Raw genomic sequence first — 25,701 nt, forward strand, 5'->3', positions numbered from 1 at the left:
AACTTGGATTTTTAAATCCAAAAAATACATTCTCTAGTTCAATCCGAGCAATATTTCAAACCAAATGAAATTGAATTTCGAACTTTAGACTTTTCTCAATCCACTACCTTTTATCTATATAGTAAGTGTTGTAAAAGTTCGTATTACAACGATATTAGTATAAGACCACCTCACTTTCTGCTCGAAAATGGTAATTTTATATGTTAAGGGAATCACTTTGATATAAGGGTCACATTTTACTTTAAAGGGGTCATTTTCAAAAGAAGTGTTCCGTTTATGATAATAGGGGACTCCCATCGATCTTACCATAATTTTATAATAAAATCATCTTATATGAGAATATGTATTATATATACACTATTCTCAGTCTATTATGCTCCTTCAAAAACAAATATTTCAGTCTTCCACTAGTTGACTTCGTAATTCAAGTTTTTGTACCCTCAGTACTCTATATAAAGTGGCATGTTGAAAGACTTAAAACTATCATGCAAACTAAGACACACATAGTATTAGTAAATTAATGTCATGGCAACCACCCTTAGAGCTTCTCCTATGATTACCACCACTGCTTGGCTGTTCATCGCCGCATTCATATTGCATATTAGCCTACACCTTACAGGTTTATGCCTCTCCCCCTCTAAATGTGTACTCACTTCTGTTCTTTTTACTTCTTATATATAGTTGCTTTTAATTAAGGATCTAATTAATTCATAAATTTTCAATGAAGCATATACTGTCTCCATTTTAGATTATAAGTCATGTAAACCACTTTTACGCATATTAAGAATTTAGTTAGTTTTAGTTAGATTTGCATAGGTAATAAAAATTCATATTAAATATATTGTATTGGTAATAGAAAATAACCTACAATCTTATCTTCATAGTATTAACTTGCATTTAATTTTACATTAGTAATGTAAAATGTTTTATATATATAAAGTGATATATTGCAGAACATCATCACAAATTGATCAAACTTGATCAACTTCTAGTTGATTCGTGTTTGTGCCATATATCAAGTTTGATTTCTCTTTATTACTTTTGTCCAGTCTAGATTGTGTAAATTATAATTTTTATTAGGGGTGTTCTCGAAAATATAGTGTTTGGCAAAGTAGCAGTAATAGATGAACACAAAACATATAATTTTGTGATAATCTTATTGTTTCACAAAAGCTACCCGGATCAGTTTTTGCAATCAATAACATCACATATAAGCTTTGACTAATCTATAAATCTCTTATAATGATTCAATGTAGAGGCACAAACTGGAGTAAGTTATGGAAAAATTGCAAACAATTTACCATCCCCACAAGATGTGGTGAACCTTTACAAGTCCAACAACATAAAATCAATGAGACTCTACTTCCCTGATCAAGCCACCCTTCAAGCCTTACAAGGAACAGACATCAAACTCATGTTAGGCGTCGCGAACGAGAACATTCGATCGATTGCATCGTGTCGATGTGCTGCCTATCGATGGGTTCGAACCAATGTACTCCCATATAGATCATCGATCCAATACATCGTAGTCGGAAACGAAGTTGATCCTTCGAATGAAATAGCCTCATCCGTGGAACGTGCCATGCAAAATATTCTATACGCACTAAATGCGTTACGTATAAACCAAATGAATAACGATATTAAGGTCTCAACAGCTATCAACGCAAATTTAATAACAAATTCCTACCCACCATCTAATGGTCAATTTAAGGATACATCATATATGTCTCCAATAATAAACTTCTTAGACAATAATAACTCACCTTTATTAGTTAATATATACCCTTACTTTGCTTATGTAAATGATCCACAACATATTTCACTAGACTATGCATTATTTCAGTCCACTGGAAATGTATTTACTGATCCTAATAATGGGTTAGGCTACCGTAATTTATTTGATGCAATGGTGGACTCAGTCTATGCGGCTCTACGAAGGGCCGGTGCGCGACATCCACGTGTTATATCGTCCGAGAGTGGATGGCCGTCGCACGGTGGATTTGCTGCCACGATGGATAATGCAAAGATTTATTATAGAAACTTGGCTAATCATGTGAAGCAAGGGACTCCTTTGACACTAGGGCAACCTATTGAATCATACTTGTTTGCAATGTTTGATGAGAATCAAAAAGATGGGGCTGAAACTGAACGTAATTTTGGGCTTTTCTTACCAAATCAACAATCCAAGTATGGCCAAATCAAGTTCTAAGTGCTCATCGTAGGTAATAATTTATGTAAAATCTTGTGATGGGTTTACACTACCCAAACAAAAAAGAGAACTTGTGACGGTTGAGGTCCAGTTAATTGGGCCACCTCAACACACACAAAAAAAAGATGACTATGTATTGTACTAAATAAGATTAGCATCTTTATGTAACTTGTGGAAAAATGGAATGTATGGCGTATGGAAGTTTAAGAAAAAATTAATTAAGTGTTATATACCGAAAAATAAAAAAATAAAAGCTAAATACAGCAAAAAAAAATTAACCTATCCCTCATAGAGTCATAGGAGGGTCATGATCATACTAAATATGATAAGAGGTCATCTATAACAAATAACCCTCCTATAGGGGGGTCATCTATGATAAATGACCCCCTCGTAAGGGGTCATTACGACAAATGACCACCCTACAGGGAGGTCATCTATGATAAAGGACCCTCTCGTAGGGGGAATTATGTAGGACAATTGACCCCCTAATTTGGGAAAAAAAAGATTTGATCTCCTACTATACTTTGAGTAGACGATAAATTTGAAATCAAACAATTGAGAAATACTCACTGAAGTGTTGTTATTATTTTTATTGTAATCCGAAAAAAAATGAACGACTAATATTGTAATACGATATGATCGGTTGGTAATCTCATATACTATTGTTATATTATAATAGTTAGTTATACAATAAATAAATAAGAAGTTATAAAAGCATCTCATGTTTCTTTTAACTATAAAAAAAGGTAAAATTAACCGCAATTAAATTCTATAAATATTAGATGTTGTATTTAGCTTTTTTATGTTGTATTATACTTCCTCCGTTTCATAATAAGTGAAACACTTACTATTTTAGAACGTTTGAAAATAAGTGAAATATATCTTAAATGGAAAAACGAAAGTTATAAAATGACAAGAATACCCATCACAAACTTGTGTGGTTTGCTTTTCTCTGTCCTCCTTTTGATAATGAAAAGGGTATTTTATGACTTTTTGGCTTTTGAAAATGATGTTTATTAAATCTTGTGCCCAATCCCTATGTTTCACTTATTATGGAACGGGGGAGGTATAAGTTATTGTAAAAGGTGACACGTTAAGATAAGGATTCAAACTTTTATTGAATTGAAGATTGTCTAAACTAAATTGAAAAACTGAAAAATAACTCCAAAAATAAAAGGGCTTGAACAGCTTTAATTTAAAAATTGTGAATTAAAAATAATCTTAGATGCTATTTTTTCCGCATTACGCCTAAATTTAATTTATTTTGCACCAATCTTTCTTGATAAAATATAAGCAATTATGACTCATGGCCCATGGGCCATTTAATGCCCACAATCCACTAATATGGCAATACCTAGTGGATTTCAGATCGCAAAAGTCCATCCAATTAACAAGTCCAGGTATCACACTATCCTCTACGATATTTGGTAATCAAGATGTACTATATCAAAAAGTCAACATAAATGAAATAAATTTTCACAAAAAATAATAATAAATTTATGGTATAAACTTATATTTTTAGAAATAAGTCAAAATAAGTTCAATATACACTGACATTAATGAATAAAAAAGTGTGAGCCATCTCATTCCTTTTTCATATGACTTTAATTAAAATTAAGGTAGTCTACACTCTCAAAGAAGATCCACATGCAACTAAGTATTTAGCTAGCTAGTTAGCAGTATAATTCTATAACCATAGTCCATAAGTCAGAGACTCTTTCTGTTTCAAAATATAAGGTAATCACGTTTTACGAAAATTTGTTTTGACCACAAATATCTCTCAAATACAATAAATAAAAATTATATCATTGGACGTCTTGAAAAATACTATAATAAGATTATTTTTTAAAATTTTCTATCAACATAAATTGAGATTAATTAACGATCAAAATTCGACCTCAAACATCGTGCGTGCCTCAAATTTTGAAACGGAGGGAGTAAAAGTATTCTTCTTCTAAAACGGCAAGAAAGAAAAATTATGCCTAATTAAACAAAGATACCATTAATGAATGCATAATCAAGTAGATTTTCGAATTGACATTATGTGACACTACTAGTAAGCTTAAACAATTTAAGTTCCCATAATCTTAAATTAGCAGCAACTTCACAACTTAATCTAAATATAGTAACTAATTAATGTCACATGTTATCAAATTCTTGCCTCAGCTGGTTGTAATTCTGAGTAAGACCCATAAAACTTTCCCTTTTCTCACCATCATCTTCCTTCTTCTTCTTCTCTAACTCATGTTTTGCGTCTTTAATTTTGCTCTTCAACTCTTCAATTCTTTGAGTTTTTTCTTCATGTTCTTTCTGCAACATTTCTAACTCTACAATATATATACATCTTATTTTAACAAAATAAAATATAATAAAATTGCACGTAAATAAAACCAAGAAAAATATATATGTTTTCTTACCTCTTGGTTGGTGAGAAAAACTCTCAAACTCCATAATTCTTGTTTCCTCAATCTCTACAAAAAATTATAAAACACCAAGAAAAATATGACAAATTAGAAATAATAATATGATATAGTATGTCATTAATTCATAATTTATTGTAACCAAATCAGCTTGGAATTTCATTTATTATTGCCTTGGTTTACTTAAATGCTTACTATTCTTAGCTAAATACTTAATTAACATGCAGACAATGAACTATAGATAAATCCAAATGAACATGCATACATTCAAAATTTTACCCACCCTAAAATATTAATTGAGGGATCCACTATTTTTACCCTAAATGCAACCCTAGCGCAAAAACAATATCAGTAGTACGTTAATATGCTTATATAAATACTTAATATAAACTTATAGTATTTGCATGTTATTTAGTAAATAAATGGAGACGGAAAGAAAATACTCCATCCGTTTCTATTTGTTCTTCCGATTTATAATTTTTTAAGACAGAAAAAAAGTCAAAGTAGGAAAAAGTAATAGAAGCTAAGTAGGGAGTAATAAGAATAATAATAATAACACCCCTCAAAAAAAAAGAATAATAATAATAACATGCAAAAGGCATTACCTTAATTAACTATCTTCCTTGATTGATACTTCTATGTTATTATGTCGGAGTAAAGGATCGTCAACAAGGGCGTTCTAGTGCGTTGTAGATTAAAATCCAGATTGCTTCATGGATACTTGAACAGAGAAACCAACAAGTTTAATTGAACACTAGTGATATTATTGTTGCACTTTATTATGTGGGGTTTGGATTATTTTCTTCCTTGTGTTATGTATGGTAGGAGATTTGCTTATGTAGGATTTATTTTGGTAAGTATATAAGAGTACTATGATAGTACAGTATAATTATGTAACATCTCTGACAAGTTCAAATGGTTTTGGTCATCGATAATTAAATGTTTTGCATGCAAAAAATCTTCATGATTTTGCCAGACTTTTCAAGTCAACATCTAGATCTTCAATTTTTTACAGTATGTGCTTCATACATTTCTGAACTTAAATTTCAGAGACAATGCATAAAAGTTTGAGAAAATGCCATTATTGTTCTGAAAATTTGACCTAACTGATTCAAAATGCATTAATATTAATTCTTTGATTATTATAATTGATTTTATTATGTACTTATTACAGCAAATGGTAGGTTAATTAATAGGAGAAACAATAACAGCTAAATATTTAATTGAAAACATGAGTGTGTATATTCTATGTTGACAATACTATTTCCTCCTTTTTTTAGTCGTAACAATTTTTTTTTATCAACTCCAATGCAATTTTTGCGGATGAGAGAGGTAGAGAAAACCCATGTGATTGGAGAGAGATAGAGAGAAAGGAAAAGCAAAAATACAAAGCATTGCAAATAATTAATTATTATTTCCTTTTAGAAAAGTGTTACGAGTGAAAAAAAAAAGCAGAAGAAGTATCACTTTTTGCACCTTACTATAGATTAGGGTTGTTCAGAGTGCGAGTTTAACTTATTGATTGCAAACTGCGATTTGAATTGGGTTGCGGTTTTAAAATTGCGGTTTGGGTTATGATTTCAAGCAAATCGCGGTTTGCGATTTGGGTTGGGTTTTAATTTTTGTAAACCGAAACCGCACCGTAATCCGCAACTTTATATGATATTTTTTTTAAAATACACTTGACAAGGTGGCATACAAGTATACAACTGGAAAAAAAAAGTTTGAGGTAAAGAGCTTGGACACTCTTGATAAATTATAATTTTGTATATGTTTAATTATGAAGTCAACTTAATATTTATTTGGACTCTTTATATTTATTAACAATTTTTTTTACTCTTAAATTACAAAAATAATGTCGCGGAGGAAAAAATGGTTAAATCGCAAACCAAACTGCACCAAACCGTTTTCCGCGGTTTGGTTTGGGTTGGTTGGGGCAAAAGTATGGTGCGGTTTGGATTAGAAAAATGTCAAACCGTATATTTGCGGTTTGGGGTGGGTTACAGCACAAACCGCACTAACCCGAACCGCGAACAGCCGAACACCCTACCATAGATGGTAGGGTCAATAAAAAATGTTCTTCACAAAATAATAAAGGATCCAATAAGACTAGCATCTAAGATAGAACTTGACTAGGACATGACACATGACATTTGAGAGTTAGTACTTAGTATCACTTAACTAAGTCAATAAGTTAAACTCGCGAGATTGCTGGATAAAGACATGGCCTAAGAGAAAAGTAAGAGAAGATGTGAAATAACCTTGTACAATTTTCATGTCTAATAATAGGCTAATATTAATTGGCACATAAGAGAAGATGTGAAACAACCTTGTACAATTTTCATGTCTAATATGCTAATATTGATTGGCACATGCAATGAATTTAGAAATTTGATAGTGTTCACATTGTTGAAATGACTAAACATAGTTGTCATTATGTTTAATGAATTATGTTTTTAAGTAATTTTCTTTAATTAATTAACTTACTTTAATTTGCGATTCTAATTCATTTATATATATCCACAACTAACAACATAAAAGATCTTAAACTAATCATTATAGACAAATAATACAATATACTTAATACCTACAGTTTCTTTTTCTCTAAAAGTAAACAATTAATAGCGATAAACTAGTAGAAAAAGAACTTTATAAACATAAAAACTTTAACCTTACTATCACTTATTCAAACAACGTAGATATGGTCGACGTATATTAATCAACAAATCAACTAATAAACAACTTAGCTTGTAGAAACTAACCTTATTAAGAAAAAATTGCCTTGATTGTTGTGACTAATAAGTGCCTTTTCTTTCTCATAATCAAGTTACAATAGCTAGACTTGGCAATGGGCCGTGGATGGCCGTGTTAATAAGTCTTTGGCTCATATAACAAGAACCAAAGCCTTAAAAAGATCATATAAGCTATGGAGTGAAAGTAGTACTACTAGTTGCTTGATTAATTATGAGCACCAAAACAAAGACAAAGAAAAACCAAGGAAAAAAGCATCTTTCTTTTGTTGGAAAACAATATCAATAGGGCAGATTTTGTTAGTTTTCTATGAGGAGAGGGATAGGGGGGCCTAAGGCCTATTCACATTGATATGAATGGTGTAACTTACTAACTTGTATTGTCTTGTTAGTTGTTACTCATCTTTACTTCCTTGTCTATGATGGATTATCGGTAGTATTTTGGTACTATGAAAATCAGAATAATGTTGTCTTCTTGACACACATGTTGCACCTTAGTAGGCGATATACACCCATGTGAACAACACAGTATAAAGTACAAAGAAAAAGAGAGGGTATTTGAACTTGCATTGTGACCTATCGTTTACATCACCTCAATTTTAACCACTAGGTCAAGATATCCTTGGTATATAGCCCTTGATAGTTGATATAGTGATTTTCTTAATTAGTTTTGTTTAGGGGTTTGGGTAGACTCGTAGAGGTATATAGAAGCTCTTAAGTTATGATGTTTCTAGTTTAGAATCTTTGTTAAACTCAAAAAAATCAAATTAGGAAGATTAAAAAATCAAATTAGGAACAAAAGGGAGTACTATTTTTTGGGGACAATTTAACTGATCCAATCATCTGAGTTTTCAAAGCTCCCGGCCACTAAACTCCCGTCTCTGAAAAATTTAATACTTAGTTAGTATAACATACTTTTTCACCCTTTTATATAATTAGTACATTGCAATTGCCAAGTAAATTGGTTGGCAAAATATTCAAATGACACCTGATATACATAAATAAATAAGAGTTCATTCATCATTCACCCAGTCGTAACATGCACGTGGTACACTCAAGACTACTTTTTGCTCATTTGCAAATTTAATAGGAAAAATTGTCAAGAATAAGTCAACCTTTGCGTTGACCGTTTTTGACAAGTCAGCCTTTATTTATTCCAGTAGCAAGTAAAGCTTGTACATGAATTAACTTTTGACGAGTTTTTTTACTTATGACCTGAACAACCCCTACAATTTTGTTCAGTTTTAAGTTTCTCACGGAACTTTTATTAAATTCAAGCAGTGCAAATATGTTCTAGAGAACAATTTAATGAGTTCTAGAATACACACCTGTTAAAACTGAACAAAATTGTAGGGGTTGTTCAGGTCATAAGTAAAAAAACTTGTTAAAAGCTAATTCGTGTACAAGCTTTACTTGCTATTGGAATAAATGAAGGTTGACTTGTTAAAAGCGGTCAACGCAAAGGTTGACTTATTCTTGACAATTTTTCCAATTTAATATTGTCTTTTTTTAGTTCATTTTACTCATTTGGATGATTTCAAATGAGTAATGAGCAAAAAAAATGTCCTTAAGTGTAACATGCTCACGATACATCGAGCACTGTATGATGTTTTTTTGTCAGTGCTAATACTTTACTTATGTGAAATCAAGATTAACTCTAAGCAAAATACGTTGGTTTATGATATCAATTAACAGTATGTAATACTCCTTCGAATTAGACTTAGGTTGTATTCTTTTCACCTTTCCCTAAGCTTACGTAAATGTATTGGCCCTGATTAAATGTATTGACATGATTATTGAACTTTATTGAAACTTACTGACCTGAATAAAACTTATTAGATCTGATTGAAACTTATTGGTCATTTTTTGACAGAAAGATTTAATGAGCGAAAACATAAATACTATCCCTCTAAATTACTTATTATGACATGATAATTATAAAAAATTTCGTAATGCACTAAATATTTTTTTAAGCTAAAATGAATCGGGCTCACTCAAAGTAAGAATAGGGAAATTCCTCAAATAATTCCTCTAAGGTTTGATCTCTAAACCTCGATGATACAAGGTGAAAAGTAATAATTTCACTATTTCACCACCTCAACCTCGAAATACACTAAATATGAGTTAATCTACAAGTGGTGGATTGATCGCGAGCTCTTCTTTATTTTTGATTGAGGAACGAAAGAAATATATCCAAGGAGCTAGTTTATTTTGATGTCTCAATTTCCTTAAGAATCAATAATATCTATTCATAAAGACATTACAACCCGATGTAATTCCAAAACACCATCTACTTATTCTCCAAAAATAGCCAAAAAAAATTATAGCTGTCATGAATTTCAAAAGCTGGCTTCTATGTCTATTCAAGCCTATATAACACCATTTATTGTACAAAAGTACAACTGTACAATGGACTAGAAAAAAAAATCTTAAGATGATGAAAGTTTTTAGGCCCGTTACCATTTTGTCCCTTTCTAGAACCAATTTAGAGGATAAACTTTTTATTCGAGTTGTTTTCTCTTGTAGGTGGTCCGAGCAATGATATGCCCATATTCGATATGGGCTAATATCATGGCATTTATGTAATTTTTATGACAAAAGTAATGTTAAAAAATTATAATTTTTTAGTTTTTCATTTTTTATTTTTTTTGGGAGCTTGTTAGTTGAAATCTTATATCATATCAGCTAGCTATTAAATCATATCTGGACTACATTTAATCATATCAAGTATCCGATATGGAAAAAGTAGTCCCATATCGGATATGTGCAAATACTTTCTCATAGTGGTCCACTTTCCATAATAATTAGGTCTTCTACATTTAATTAGCATCCACTTAATTATTAGTTTGCCAATAATGACCTATTACAAATTCCAAAATTGATCTAGTTTATCTAACTCTTAAGTATAAATGTTAAATTTGATTACAAATTCTTGTCTTAGTATCACCTATGTCTTGTCATACATAAATTTACCTCATGGATGATTCATGATTATACATATTGGTGCATATGAGTGGGGAGCTAACCAAATAGGCTAGCTTCATCTCCTAACCACCCATTTTTCTGAGTCCTGACAATAGCACTCTATATGATGAATCTCTTTCATATGTCAAATTGTACCATCAAATAATAGTAGTAGCCTTTTACTTTATGTCAAATTTACAGCCATCTAATTACCCATAAAATAAAATTTTAAGCAAGAAAAAAAAAAGTCATTTTACTCCCTTCAATCCCATGAATTCACAATGTAAAAGAAATGGCAAATAGTAGTATTTAAGAGTTAGATGCATCTAACATATATGTATACACCTTTATGTAGAGGTGATCAAATGTCGAGTTCAGGCCACTCCTAAAAAATACCCATTAAACAGGCCGACACGGGTCAAATATTTGTGCACAAGTCCCGCTTTTTCAGGCTAAAATTTGAACTGCCAAAAACTCGTCCCAATCAAAAAAAAAAGATTGGATTGAGAACGTTTTTTAGCCTATAAAATCTGACCAAGCCCATGCATTTTTCGGGTCGGACTTACTTTAGTCAAATATACTTTATGTACGTAGATATCATACATAGTATTAGTTTTTTCTTTCTTATTTGCAGCTTTACAAGCAGACACTATATCTTATTAAAGAGAAACATGAAATCGTGCTCATGTGGCAACACCACTCCTACGATGCCCATCCATTCATCCTGGAGATTCTTTTCAAGTTCACTCATGCAAGATTGAAAGTTTGTTTATATGATCAGCTTATTTGTTTGTTAATTAATCCGTTAATCAATTCCCTTCTTGTATAAGTATAAATGACAATTATGATTTCCAACTACTTATAATGCACGACTTTAATTTTCTTTGATTGTATGAACACACTTCAGAAACATACTATATGTTGTATCATTTTGGAGAATCGGATTCATGCTTTGTCTATCTAAGTTGTGAAACAAATTCAACACCTTTCTCCATTACCAACATGTCAGCCTTGAAGGTTGTACATGACCCAAAGATAGCGTGCTTCGAAAGTGCTTGTAAGTTGTAATACGAGAGTTGCTAAAACCGGAATTTGCTTTGGGCGCTAATATATAGTGACCATACCATTGTACCAAATTCACAATAATCGTTTAGGATGTTACAAAGGAAGCACAATAATCACAAGGATAAGGATGATTACTTTACTTTATGGCCTACCTACGGTATATATATTGTCAGGCAACTCACCATCCACGGCCAAGAGAAACTGGCACAATCAAACCCGCGGGAAGAATACAAAGCCATTATGTGATTAGTATTGGCCTATTGGGTGTGATTATATTGGACAACGGGAGGCCCTTTTGCGAAACGACCTAGACATGGCAGGGAGCGTTGTGCCAAGCCAGCTAGTCATCCTAAAATCTAAGGCCCTACTAGCACGACATAGCTTAAAACTAGGGATGGCAATAGGTCGGGTTCACCTCGATCCAGACCCGTTTATTTTTTTTACACACCAGACATGTCCCAGATCCATTGGGTCTAAAGTTTTCAATAAAAGACCCAAATTCGCTAGGTCTAGCAGGTCCACATGTTCTAAATGGGTCTTTCTTAGTTTTAAGTTTTCATCAAATTTTTAATATATGTAATTAAAAAATTTCGCCCTAATATATACAGATTCTGCATTCATGGTTAAAACATTATTTAAACAAAATTTTAAAAATTAATTCATAAAAATCTTAAAATGTTGCAACTTACAAAGTTACAAGTCTTAGATGGAGTTACAACACTAACGAGTTCACAGAATCACAACTTATAAAACCTCATAATTTAGGTTAAAAAAATTCTAATATGTAAATGGGTATGCTGATCGGGTATGAGTCTATCATATATGAACTCGGACCGGGAGCAATTTAAGCTATCTGGGACCCAGCCCTGACCCGACCCCATTGAGTCTAAAATTTCTGGACACAGACCCTTCTGAATAGGTCGGGTCCTAGCAGGTCTGGATCGAGTCTAGGGCCCATTGCCATCTCTAGCTTCAACGCTCCAGATTGTGTTGTGACTCGTCATTAGGTTAAAAACTATGATTTTTTTCGCGACTCGCCCTAAATAAATAGATGTGCTGCATTTTCTCTTCAAATTAAAAACTATCATCGTAGTATGTCCATGGTCAGTCATTTACAATAATATTCCTTTGTTGTGTTGTCTCAAGCAGGTTGCTATTGTGACAAGTGTGTCGATCAACCTGTTTATCAAGATGCATCTGATTTCGTCTTACTACAGAAATTTTGATGTAAAATTTGAAATATTTAATAATAATCGATCAAAAGTTTGTATTATTTTGAATTAAGTGGTCAAAATTTATATTATCTAGTCAGATAAGTTTTTTCCCTTAAACATGCTATTGTTTAAGCATAGGTTCAAAATTTGTAAACTAAATATTCGATGTTTCCCTATAGGAATAAGGAAGACCCGTCACTATTAATAATTTTTCATTTGTCGTTTCTTGTTTAGTAGTAACTTGTATTGCACTGTCTACTTGTCAAAAATTACTCTTTTGGCTTTCCCACCAAATAAATCTCCAACGCAAAAGAGATGATTAAGAAAGCTAGCTACTTTAATTTGGAAAATCTAAAACCTACTCCCAATGATAATCACTCAATTGATGATACACCAAAAAAAAGTGAGAGAATTATTAGCGTGGGACCTATTATGGTATAACCAGCATGGAAATCATAGAATAATAAAGAAACAAAGCCAAAACAACAATACTTGATTCATTGTAGATCATACATCATAGACTCAGAGTATCATAACAACATCATATTTCCCTACCATCGTTACAATACTGTTCTTGACCCCCTAATTGATCTCTTAATAGAATAATAAATGAATACTCTGTTAGAGATATTTTGGGTATCTTGACATATTCTTGTAGATATTCATTCCTTCCTATCTTTTAGGGAAGTTATTTATCCTCCTTGATTATCTCCTCTCTATGGAGATTCCTATGTATTATATACTGATATTGTTATGTATTAAAGATTTGTCAAATTTAAAAAAATAAAATTAAAAAAAATGAGAAACCCCAAGAACTTAACCTGCTCTGATACCATGACAAAGGATAATAGCACGGCCAAATCTGATCTCTTCTCATTCACAATATCAGTATATAATACATAGGAATCCCCATAGAGAGGAGATAATCAAGGAGGATAAATAACTTCCCTAAAAGATAGGAAGGACTATCTACAAGAATATGTCAAGATACCTAAAATATCTCTAACATACTCCCTTCGATCTTTATTAGTTTACCCGTTTCTTTTGCATAAAATTTTAGGAGAAATAATATTGTGGAACATAAAAGAAAATAGAAACTATTATTTCATGGTAAAGTTAAATGTATGTGCAATGAAAAGTTAGTAGGCTCATTCCAAAAATAGAAACAAAAGAAATGGATAAACTAATTAGGAATATCCCAAAAAAAAATACAAGTAAACTAATAAAGATTGAATGCAGTCATTTGTAAATTGTCTAACAATTAGGTTAGCTATAATAAAGTGAAATATATATGGATAATGTCTTTAATCTAACATGTCTAACTATATCTTACTCATTGAAGTTAGAGGATATTATAAACAATAATGTTGGTACGAGTAATAAATCTCTATTATATAAGTCAAGGGAGGAGGTGTGGTGTCCTTTTTTGAACTGACTAAAATACCCTTAATGATCTAATTAATGGAATGAAAAAAATTACAAAAGCAAATCATTTAAAAATTCTCATTCCAACTTGTCATTTAAAACAAGTTTAAAATGGTATATGCATCAAATACTTCAATCAAAAATTAAATAGACAAAATATTTATACCTTATAAAAAAAGATGGCATATATAACGTGCACATGAAAAGTCTGAACATTCACTACCTTTGATACTCTTTAATCCAGTTAAACCAACTCATTATTTTTGTTCTTTCTGTTCAATATTCATTCACAAAAAATTAATGTTAACAATCACTCACAACCTTTTTATTTTTTTACATTAGCGAATTAATATATCTAAATTCATCTAACTGTTGAATTTTTCACATTTAAGTTTAATCATAAATAAAGTACGAATGAAGTATCTAATAGAATAACAAATTTTGAAACTAACGCACGCATCGCGTGCATATGAAGGCTAGCATATACTAGTTATAGGTCTAGGTTATGCATCGGGTAAGACAAATTTTCATTTATTATAATATAATACTTTATGATAATAACATTAAATACAACTTAGCCTAGTGGTTAAACTTTAGTATATGTACTTGAGATCTCATGATCAAATCCTATACTATGCAATTTCTTAATTTTTTTATTGTACATTGATTACATGAACTCAAATTCCCTAGGGAAAGCACCACGTGACACAGTTTCTTATTTTCGCACGCCTTTTAATATATTTATATAGATATTTCATCCATTTTGTTTTATATGACACGTTTGTTTTTTCACGCAACTCCAACGAGCTTCTTTAATCGTTAATATTTTTAGTTGTGTCCCCGTAAAAAATATAAAAAGTTATAATTTGATAGTATGCATGAAGACTCTAACAAGATCTCACTTGATTATGATTTTCTTTATATAAAGGCGATAAATTGGAGTCAAAATTGATCAATGAATAATGTCATTTCATCCAATGTTTCATTTAAAACAGAACGGTATGTTGATATGTAAATTTGTATGAAAAATCTCATGTCGATATTCATGATAATATTTATTATTTTTAACTTGTAAAATTCTTTAAATTTTCATTATTATCTATTATGACTTTTTTAAAAATTTGAGGCATCTATTATGCCTTCTATTAAGTGAAAGTTACATTTGTGTAGAAAATTACTATTTGAAATTAAAATTTTGTCAAGGGAGTTTATTTCCTTTAAATCCAATATGATTTCTTTACTAATAGTCATTTACTAATGCTAATCACATGAATCTTAAAGTTCATTACCACATTTGTGCTCTTATTGATTAGCTAAATAAACTTATTGTAAGTGGGACCTATTATAATAATATAACCAGGGTGGAAATCATAACATGATAAAGAAAGCCTAAGCAATGGTTGGTTCATTATTATTGATCATACTATCATAGTATCATATCATCTAACATCATCTTTTCTCAAGCATCATTATGTATTTTTTTTTTACCCTTTGATCTGAAGATGGTCCTTTTACAAGTGGTGTTTGCTATTATTTCATTCCACGCTTGTAAAACTTATGAATGCCAGCTAGGAGCGAGAACTTTTGACTCATACAATCACATAGAAGAATTACAACAGTAAGAGGGAGAACTCAAGCATTATATTATAGGAAAATGATATACATAGCCCTTAGGGCTATGTATAAGGTGTTTAAAATGGAAATAAACTATTGAATCAAGCATTTATTACCTCAGTTAATGTGAAAATGTATGTTGAATTTTTAAACTGTTTCCATTTAAAGAAATCTATTTAATACTTATATGTAGCCCTTAAGGCTACATATAACATTACCCTATATTATATACTTTCTATTTTTGAATTCTATAGGATTAATAAGATTTCAGAGATGGACAATGATGCGGGTTGGGTGGGCTGGTTTGTGGGTCCTAATGGGCCGAGCTGAGATTTCACAGTCCAAGACCGGACCATGAAATTCACAGTTTGGATGGGCTAGTCCACGGGCTGAAAAATCTTAGCCCACACCGGATTTTTACCGGTTTTCGCTGTTCATGTTGCGGTTCTGACGATTCGTGAGTCTAGCGGGCCGGCATGAGATTTTTTTTTCAAAGTTATATAATCATTTGTTATTGTTACATAAAACCTTTAATATTAATCAAAATATATACAATTATTTATACTAATGAATAATTTCATTATTTTTGAATTTGGTTGAATTATAATATATGCAATTTGATTCAAATATATACAATTTGATTAAAAAATACACAAATTGGTTGAATAATTACTTGAGCTGGGTGTTCGGTTTATGGGTTGGGCTGGACTGCTTTCGTGGACCTAGATGAGCGGATTTAGTAGCAGGCTTTCGTGGGTTGGGCTCAAAAAATATGGCTCACGATCTACCCACCAATTTCACGGTTGAGCTGGGCTGGACCAGGCTTTTCTCAGGCTCAACCTACACGGCCCAAGAGGTGGATTGGACTGGATGGCTAGATTGGCCCGCACTGATGGCCATCTATAATTACCTTTATTGAAGGAGAGCTGGTAGCTCAGTGTAGTACTATCTCAAATTACATGACATTATATAGGTTTTAAATTCTCGTTCCAACAATATATTGGGATATTTACATTTAAACTCTTTATCCTTATACCCTGTCTATGAGCTGGTGTGTTCTTTAGATTATTACTCTTCATACTAGTTATCTTTCCTATAAAGAAAAAAATAAGATTAGCTTTTTTGTAACGTGGAGTGATATGTCAAACATGTAACTCGTGCGATAAAAAAAAGAACATCGGTATTTCGGTATTTCACTATATCGGCATTCGGCGGATTGTATTCATACTTGCAAGTTGCAAGTGCTTTTTAATTTTTATAGTAGCATCTTTTTCTTTTTCTCCTTCTTGTTTTTACTTGTTTCTGGTTGATAATGGTAAAGGGTCCGTCAAGTACTCCCCTTGTGACAGATTATTAGTTGTCTCCTGATAAAAGAAGATTAATTAGTTGTATGGCTTTATAAAGAGAAACTTGGAGATCAAATGGCATTTGTTTGGGCTCATTTCTTGGACCAGCCCACTTATGGCAAAGTTACTAAAATGCCCCTACATTTAGGGAAGCCATCACCCCACCAGCTGGAGGTGACCAAAATACCCTCATTTATTGGGGGCTCCTCTCATCTACAAATAGGGGTTGTCTCACCAGGCAAAGGTAAGCGATTCTAAGCTGCCAAACCCAGAGCATCTCTCTGTACATTGATCCCTTTCTCTCTCTACCTCAATCATTTACTGACTTGAGCGTCGGAGGGGCGATCCCGAGACCACCCCCGGGGTAGGCTAACCGTACCTTTTGCAGGATTCCGATGTACGGATAACGGAGCTCAGGCGTACCTTCTTGGGGCCCATATCAAGTTTCTCAGGACACATCAACACTTGTGATGACCCTCAATTTCTTAGCAGAAACAGCATTTATAATAGATATTAAAGAAAAACAAGATATAATAAAAAACAAGGTTAAATTGAATTCGTTTTCAAAGAAATTACAATGAATCAGATCAAGTAATATAGCACAGCCCCTTGTATTTGTTAAATCAAGCAGCTATTGATAAGAAAGTCTATCATTCTGACATAGTTTGAGAAGAACATTTTTTATCGAACTAAGGACAAGTGCAACATAGCTCATTGGATGTAATATATAATGGCATTTAAAAGTATTTCAGGTTTGAACTTGATATATGCAAGACAAGATGTAAGAGTTTTAAGGCAATATAGAGGGTTGAGAATTATCTCAATGCATCTCGAGCCCTCGAAAAGCTCTTGAGCAAAAAAAAACATTGTTGGGATCGAAAAAGTTAAAAAAAAAACCCGTAATTGCTAATTAAAGGATATATATGATCGATTTCGAAATTCACAGTCAAACTTTTAAATAATACACACTTTTGAACATTTTTAAGGTTGGGTTAGCATACCTCTAAATTAATAGCAACTTGCAAAAGAAGCTAGTGTTTGTGTTTGGATATTAGCCAAGTAAGCTAAGCTTGTCCTTTCCTTGAAAGGAATAAGTTTAACAGATGTTTCGTTCAATACTTCAATCAAGCTAACTAGCTAGATCCAATTATGTGTAAAAATAAATAGTTTTAGAGATAATTAAGTATAATACATTAAGTTCAAGTGAAAAGTATGCACTATCATTTAATTAATACTCTCTTGACCTTTTTTTGATAGGAATACTCTGCTTGACCTTTGAAAATGAAGAATGTAGTACTCTTTCAATTTACTAATCCGTCCGTGGCTTCGTCTCATAATATAGTGCTTGTTCCTTTTTTATATGGTCTCCAAGACGTAACTTTGACCTTTAATATCTTCAATTCCGTATTAATAAAAAATATAAAAGTTGATATTATGAAACTACATATTGAGACGAATCTAACAAGATCTCACATGAATATGTTTTTTATACACACAAATGAAAATATTCGGTCAAAGATTTTAAAATTTGACCTACCAAAAATGAAGTAGGCACTATATTATGGGACGGAGGGAATAATATACTATCTCATGTACTCCTATATAAATAAATTGAACTCTTTTAACCTTTTTATCTTTAAGATGTAGTACAAGTTTGGCTTTCATTTATAAATTTTTAGAAAAAGTCAATATTTTGATGTCATACATAAACACTATTTCAATATTAATTCATATATTATCTGTTTTTCATTGTTTGAAACTTATTGAAAATAATCATTTTACAACAATTTATCAATATCTTAACACCTGCTAGTCGTAATATAGAACTATACAATTATATTAATAGTCAAAATTACGCCTACATTAGAATATACATAACCACGGTCCGGGTTAGGCCGATTCAACTCGGCGTGAACCTCAATTGGACCGGTCGACTAACCTGTCCGGTTCGGTTTGGGTTTAGGGTTGGGTTTCTCAATCCTAAACCGGTTTGGCCCCAATTCAGGCCGGTTCAAGGCTCGGGGGGGGGGGTTGTCAATTTCATGACTGGTCCGCCTGTTCGGTGTTTTCTTTACTGTGTAAATGAAAATGCATTTTGATTTTTAAATTTTAATTGTATATGCATTAAAATTTACAAATTTTCAATACAGTCCATATAAACTAGTTTATTCTATAAATGGGCCAAGGGTGAAGTATTTTATTTTATACATTTTCTCGACAAGTTTGATTGGCCGATTCAGAATTGTGTATGGTTTATGATCCGGTTCAAGGCTAGGACCCAACCGATTCCCTCACTTATTACCACTTTGGACCATGAGAACCCGTTTGGTTATCCGATTTCATATCGATTCAGGCATAGTCATCTGCCACTCCAAACTGAATCGGTCTTTTTATGGGCCGGTTCAGGACCGAGTCCGATTAATAGCCACCTCTACATTACAATAACAAAAGTTTGAGAATAAGGTACTTGAGAGAAAAGAAAAAAGGTTGAACGAGTTGTCCATTATGAACTATGAAGTATAACTACATGTAATAGCAAAAAGAAATTAAAATGTATAACTACAGGAACACCAAATTTCCCGGTACGTCGATATACGTCTTTTTAAAATCACTGACAACAACACAATCAAAGTGCAACCTAATAAATCACACAAAGAACCACACTCTCTTTGGGGACCGCGTTTTTTTTACTACAACAGAGATTTTGAAACTGGAATATACTTATTATTTCTATACACCAAATCAATGTAGTACTGTAATTTTTATGGCAGTAAAAACTTTGATTTACTAGTACCAATGGTTTTATAGCAATTAGTACGCCATTGACCAGCTGAAAATCAGGGACTTTGGCTTCATTTTTCACCTTGTCTTATCTACCCCAAGCACTACAAACGTAACCAATCCTGCTTCTCTGCTGATTTTTACCATAATCTTTGGCTTTTGGGATATGGTTAGTACTTATTACAGTTATTAGTACTGTTTGGTGTGGAGTATGTACTGCAGTAATTCAAGTTTTTACCCTTCTTTAAATTTTGAGTTTGAAATAAGGATTAGAGTGTTTTGAGTGGTCTATTCTAAACATTGTACACTTAATCGAAATAAATAAATCACCGACAATTTATAGAATGGATTAAGAAAGATGATTAAGGAATAAGTACTGTCGAAATAAGCTATGATCATTCATCTAATCCTTTACCTAATCATTAAAAGTCGATGTTGATTTTTCCTTTAGAATTAAATTGATATTGATTTGATATGTCTAAAGAGAGTTTTATTGGGTTTTACCTTTTGATTAAGAACCAACAATTACACCAATATCACTCACATAATTACCTAGACACAAGAGTTAATCAACCTACCTTTATTTAGAAATTTTAGTTGGAAAAACTTTTTCGATTAGAAGACATTCTTTTAGACAATTAAACTCTAAATTTTTCACAGTCTACTTATTCCCTTGTACAAGAATAGGCAGCAGATGTTGGCGGGAGGAACGCAGAAGAATTTCCGTCCATGGCGTAAGAGAGACCAAGAGAAGCAGTCGAATGAATCATAGATTTTTTTTTTAGATAAACCTAGGCTCTGATACCATGTACAAGTACGGAGAATAATTGTGTTGACCTGATATCTCTAACTAAAAATCAAAATCGCAAACATGCACTTGTGAAATCCGTCAATTAATGGGTGATTAAAATCAAAGGTATATAAAATTTTGATGCTCTTATAAAGCATGTGACTAGAGATGACAACTGGTGCGGGTTGGTCCGTGGACCCTAGGGGGCCGGGTTGAGATTTTACGGTCCAAGATCGGACCGTGAAATTCACGTTTGGGTGGGATGGTCAACGGGTTGAAAAATCTTAACTCACACCGATCTGTTACCTATTTTCGTGGTTCGAAAAACGGTTCTGGCAGTCCATGGGCCTAGCGGACTAGCGGGCTAGCCGACTGACATGAGAATTTTTTTTTTCAAAGTTATATAATCATTATTATTGTTACATAAAACCTTTAATATCAATTAAAATATATACAATTTTTAATATTAATGAATAATTTTATTATTTCTGAATTTGATTCAATTATAATATATGCAATTTGATTAAAATATACACAATTTGGTTGAATAATTACTTGGGCTGGACTGGACCACTTTCGTGGACCGGACTGAGCGATTTTAGTAGCGGGATTTCATGGACTGCGCTCAAAAAATCTGACCCACGATCAACACACGACCAATTTCACGGTTCGAGCTGGGTTAGACCGGATTTTTTGCGGGCTCAACCCACACTTCCTAAGAGGCGAACTAGGCTGAATGAACTGGATTAATCCGTACTATTAGCCATCTCTACATGTGCTTGATCAAAATGAGAAAAAAGTCTATAGATTAATATACTCAAAATAAATAAAGATAATTGCCTTTTACAACACCCCCAATCCTCCATTGCTTCATACTTCGCACGAGGCATTCACTTAAGTAGTGAAAAAAAAAAGAGCGTAAGGTAGGAATCTAAGATAACACGCAGCTTTTTTACTACTATGAATCTATGATTGCAGAAAGACTATATTCCGTACCCTATAATGAAAATGGTGTTTGGAAGAAACTTGTACACGAGGTAAAACAAAGTCATATAGTAGCCTTTTTCTTTCAACCAAAAATTATCTTTTGTTAACCAAAAAAAAATAAAAATTGGGTCCTAAAGTTAGAATTTCTATTTAACATTTAGAATAGAATCATAAAAGTAGATTTGAAAGTGATTTGAGATCCATCACTTTCAGAAGGGATCCGAGGAACTCCCTATTATAACAACACCCTCTTCAACTCTTTTATCATGTTTACCATATCTATAATAGCTCATTTATAATATGACAATAATTTCAAACTTATCACTAATTAATTTTTTTCGGATACTTTAGTTGAAATCACTAGTAAAAGAGGTGAGATTTGATCTAGGATCCTTTGGATCATAGGCGATGTAAGTATTACTAGATTATCACTTACTGGCCTCCTCACTTATCACTTGTAATTTTTGTGTATTTGTAAAGCTAATAATTTCGATAAACAGGTTATGTTAGATTTTGATATACTGTTCTCTAAATATTTTAAAAATTATATAAAAATATAGGAAATTATTAATTGTCACAAAGTTTTCCAAAATAACTCTACTTAACAACAAATAGATAGCACCTTTAAGTGGACCTCGACCACATTCATACTCTAGCCAAGGAGTTTTTGTCGTGTCGGGTGCAAAAGGTTATCGTCATCAGGTAGAAACGATTCATAACCTAGCACGTTAGTGTAGAATAAACAAGATGAATGCCACTTAATTTATTTTTGTTATAATTGTTAGTTTGTTCGCTTGTAAAATTTCTCGATGTCAAAAACAACAGCAAATAGATATCACTAGGGTTATAAGGGATTATTTTCGTAATTGTTTTTCAAATTTTAGCTTTGTTTTAGTATAGTATAGTATACCAAGAAGGTACAAGTAGATTGCAAACATCATTAATTCATTAACCATGTCCATTCTCCAGTGTACAAGGAAAATAAATAAGACAAAACAATGATACATTGACCCTCTTCTCAACAACCCTCACTCTCTTTGGCCATTAATTTATCACATTTCAAACTAGCTTGTGATTTGACTCCTTTACTCTCCCTTGTCAAACATTTTTCAAATCTAAATGTTCTATTTAAGATTAACTTGCAGATTAGATGAGACTCTCATTTATCAGCAAGGATGATTTCAACTATGCTAGGAAACTTCAAATTATATAACTTAGGGTCATAACTACATTTATCCATTGAACAAATTACCACTTCTAAATTCTAATATTTTATTCATTCTATTTCAAATGAAATATTTGTTTTTTCACGCAACGTAATGCACTTTTTTAATCATTAGTATCTTTAAATATGCAGATGTAAAAAAAAAAAAAGTTATAATTTGATAATATGCATCGAGACGAATCTAACAAGATCCTACATAAGTATAATTTTCTTTATATAATGGTGATAAATTAGAGTCAAAATTGATCAATGAATAATGTTGTTTCACCGAATGTTTGATTTAAAACAGAATAGAGTGAGTAGTACTTAGGGCCTGTTCTCTTCGGCATAAAACAGCTGAACTGAACTGAACTGAACTGAACTGAACTTATCAAAGCTGAACTGAACTGAACTGAACTTATCGGAGCTGAACTGAACTGAACTGAACTTATCAGAACTGAACTGAACTGAACTGAACTGAACTGAACTGAACTGAACTGAACTGAACTGAATTGAATTGAATTGAATTGAATTGAATTATATTACATTGAAATAAATTGAATGTAATAAATATATAAATAATATTTTAAACAATAATAATATGAATATTAAATAATAATTATAATGATAAGTAATAATAATGAATAATAATAATAGTAGTATTTTGAATATTTTTAAATGATAGTTATAAATAAATAATATTAATAATCATAAATTAATAATAATAATAATAATTAATGATAGTAATGATAATTAAAAATAATTATTTTATATTATTTGTATTAATATATTAATACTTGACGATGATATATAATAACAATAATATCTAAGAAGTAAATTAATATTACTATTTTAATAATTATATTTAATAACTTAAAAATATTTAAATAAAAATAATGATTGGGTTGGACCGCGAAAAATTAACAATAAACCGTCTTGACGCGATTTGATTGGTTTATGGGCTAAAAAAAGTGGGTTTATTTGTGCTTTGACCTAAACCATGTTCCTCCTAATAATAATAGTAATAATAATTAGTAAAGCTACAATAAAAAAAATATATAGAAACAACAACAATAATAATAATAATAATAATAATAATAATACTTAATAGTAATGATATATATTTAAATAATAATAATAATAATAATAGTAATTAGTAAAATAAATTATACCAACATAATAATAATAATATTTAACAAAATGGTTATAAAAGAATAGAGCTGAACTGAACTGAACTGATCTGAACTGAACTGAACTGAACTGAACTGAACTTATTGGAGCTGAACTGAACTGAACTGAACTTATTGGAGCTGAACTGAACTGAACTGAACTTATTAGAGCTGAACTGAACTGAACTGAACTGAAAATAAGCTGGGGAGAACAGGCCCTTAGGGCCTGTTCTTTTCGGCATAAAACAACTGAATTGAACTGAACTGAATTGAATTGAACTGAACTAAATTGAACTGAGCTGAAATAAATGGTGATATGTAAGAGTAAAAGTATTGTCCAGAGCTAAACTGAACTAAACTGAATTGAATTGAATTGAACTGAAAATAAATTGGGAAAAACAGACCCTTAATTATTAATATTGAGTAGATTACCCACTACTCATATAAAATTTACCTAAAGAGAGGGTGAACTATATCCCAAAAAAATCCCAAATGACTCATTATACTAATAAATGCCCTAGAAAGGAGAGCACGAAAGCAAAACAGAAACTAAGAAAGCTTTGTTTTTGGGGCAGATAAAACACCATTTAAGAGTGACTTAAATCAATAAATTCACACACCTAGGTAAATAAAAAGTCTCTGACTCAGTCCTCCCCAAAGTTCAAGAGCTCTTTTTTACAGTTTGCAGTTAAAATAAGAACAGAGAAGACATTGCATAGAGCATTATTCATCAGTGATTAAATAAATTACACCTATAAAAACACAACACCTTGACACAAGGGATTAGGGCACTATTATCCATAGAACAAAAAAACAAGGACAAAACACCTTAATAGTTGCCCATTTACCAATTTACCCCCTCTCTTTTTTATTACTATTTTCATTCTTATCCTCCCATCTCGAAAAATAATTAATCTACCCACCGATTAATATACCCACTACTAATAGAGAGTAATGGTAAGTGACGATAAAATCCAACTTACATGATTAATAATATTTTAATGCTTCTATGAGTAGTGGGTAGATTACCCACGGGTAAACATTTTCCTTGGCGCAAAAAAGGGTAAAAAAAGAAAGACTCGAAGAAATAGACATGCAACAAAAAAAAACGATAGTAAAAACTTTTGAAAGTGAAACATTATACTCATCCGTTTTTAATAGATCGAACATTACTTTACTTGAATATTTACTTTATCACATAAATCTCTCTTTTTCTTTTTCTCTATCTCTTTAATCCTAAATCCTCATATCAACCCCTTACATTTCATCTAAAACAGAACGGAAAAAATATATATATACTCACATTTTTAGTGAACATTTAAATTGTTAAAAGAAAAAACTTGGTTAAACAAAGACAATAATAATTTGTATGTTTCTTTAGGCTAATGAGGTAAAAACTTTTGAAAGTGAAAGGAGTTATATGAGCACTCTCTTCTTTCTCTCTCACATCTCTGCAGTGCAAGAGCACCATTCATAATAATGTGTCAGCACCCATGTGACATTGTAGGACCCACATCCTTTCATGTCCACCTAAAAGAAACCACAAAATGAGACAAAAGAGACCCCACTCCTCCCTCTTCTCTCTTCTCCTCTTCTTCTCCCTAAAGTTTTTGCCTTTTATAAAAAATCACATAAAAAGAACTCACCTTTTTCTTTATCCCCTCTTCTCCCAAAGGAATTTCAAAAAAGTAGGGAAATATTTTCCATTTTTTTTTAGTATTACTTCCTATTTTTAAAATCTAACTTTTTCTTTCTTTATTTGA

At 31.7% G+C, this 25,701-nt stretch overlaps 1 protein-coding gene and 1 long non-coding RNA gene across 2 annotated transcripts; one reads left to right on the plus strand and one right to left on the minus strand.

Moving 5' to 3' along the window:
• Positions 1-467: 467 nt before the first annotated feature.
• LOC104890034 (glucan endo-1,3-beta-glucosidase) lies at positions 468-2,377 on the plus strand. The gene is made up of 2 exons (XM_010675388.3): positions 468-619; positions 1,257-2,377. Exons 1-2 carry the CDS (start codon positions 526-528, stop codon positions 2,207-2,209), a joined length of 1,047 nt encoding a protein of 348 aa, XP_010673690.1. The 5' UTR covers positions 468-525; the 3' UTR covers positions 2,210-2,377.
• A 1,818-nt stretch (positions 2,378-4,195) lies between these two features.
• On the minus strand, positions 4,196-7,627 carry LOC104890033 (uncharacterized). Its single transcript, XR_789631.4, has 3 exons — positions 7,392-7,627; positions 4,627-4,680; positions 4,196-4,536 (listed from the first exon to the last, which is right to left on the minus strand). It is a non-coding gene; the product is annotated as an uncharacterized LOC104890033 (long non-coding RNA).
• Positions 7,628-25,701: the final 18,074 nt, after the last annotated feature.

The sequence above is a fragment of the Beta vulgaris genome, chromosome 4 (assembly GCF_026745355.1).
Source record: "Beta vulgaris subsp. vulgaris cultivar EL10 chromosome 4, EL10.2, whole genome shotgun sequence".
Classification (NCBI taxonomy): Eukaryota; Viridiplantae; Streptophyta; class Magnoliopsida; order Caryophyllales; family Amaranthaceae; genus Beta; species Beta vulgaris.

Coding starts and splice junctions, on each gene's coding strand:
- LOC104890034 (XM_010675388.3), top strand. CDS start 526: ATGGCAACCACCCTTAGAGCTTCTCCTATGATTACCACCACTGCTTGG. Junction 620..1,256: donor TATTAGCCTACACCTTACAG/GTTTATGCCTCT, acceptor GATTCAATGTAG/AGGCACAAACTGGAGTAAGT.